Below are 1,007 nucleotides of genomic sequence, written 5' to 3'. Positions count from 1 at the left end.
TCTGATGCTCCCACTGCCCTTCTGTGGCCCCAATGTCCTGGATAACTTCTATTGTGATGTCCCCCAAGTGCTGAGACTCGCCTGCACAGACACCTTCCTCCTGGAGCTCCTCATGATCTCCAACAGTGGGATGCTGGATGTCATCTGGTTCCTTCTGCTTCTGATCTCCTACTTGGTCATCCTGGTGATGCTGAGGTCCCACTCAGGAGAGGCGAGGAGGAAAGTGGCTTCCACCTGCACCACCCACATCATTGTTGTGTCTATGATCTTCATTCCAAGCATTTACCTGTATGCCCGGCCCTTCACCCCCTTCCCCATGGACAAGGCTGTGTCTGTCAGTCACACGGTCATGACTCCCATGCTCAACCCTATGATCTACACCCTCAGGAACCAGGAGATGCAGGCAGCGCTGAAGAAACTTGCGCAGCGCCTTGCAATTTGCAACAGGGAGTGAGATTCAAACATGATGACCTCACATCAGAAATCTCTGCACTTGTGTTATCCCAAGGGAAAGGTGAAGGAAAGTCCTTACCTACAATCAATCAGATTGCCCCAATATTTCTTGATGACCCCCTCACACTCTGTTGCATTCCTTCTTGTAAAACTGACAGTGGCTATAAAGTTACACTAAATGATATGGGGCCAGGGAGAGGGCTTATCGGATGAAGGCAATTGCTGAAAAACCTGACCAACCCAGATAATGCAAGGAGAAGGCTGACTCCTGAAAGTTTCCCTCAATCTCTGTATGCACACAGTGGTGTGTATGTGTGTGTGAGCCGCAGGTGCGTGCAGTAACACAAACGAAAATGGTAAAAATATACAATGAAATTTAAAAAGTAAAAATGAAATGATTTCAAATAAGAACATTCAGAGCATAGAGGCAATTCTCTCGGGGTTAAGAGTGACTAAGACGCGGGGCGATGGTGGCGCACGCCTTTAATCCCAGCACTCGGGAGGCAGAGGCAGGCGGATCTCTGTGAGTTCGAGACCAGCCTGGTCTACAGAGC

General features: G+C 49.2%; 1 protein-coding gene across 1 annotated transcript in view; it reads left to right on the top strand.

Annotated features, from left to right (window-relative positions):
- The window catches only part of LOC101992754 (olfactory receptor 4D1-like), a 9,662-nt gene extending 9,208 nt beyond the window's left edge, over positions 1-454 (top strand). Inside the window, exon 3 of the mRNA XM_005350637.1 lies at positions 69-454. Within this exon, the coding sequence (XP_005350694.1) occupies positions 69-454 (386 nt within the window). The remainder of the gene's footprint in view (positions 1-68) is intronic.
- The last annotated feature ends 553 nt before the right edge of the window (positions 455-1,007 follow it).

Source organism: Microtus ochrogaster, chromosome 7 (assembly GCF_000317375.1).
Source record: "Microtus ochrogaster isolate Prairie Vole_2 chromosome 7, MicOch1.0, whole genome shotgun sequence".
Classification (NCBI taxonomy): Eukaryota; Metazoa; Chordata; class Mammalia; order Rodentia; family Cricetidae; genus Microtus; species Microtus ochrogaster.
The sequence above is the reverse complement of the archived record's forward strand: the minus strand, read 5'-3'. Positions and strand labels throughout refer to the sequence as shown.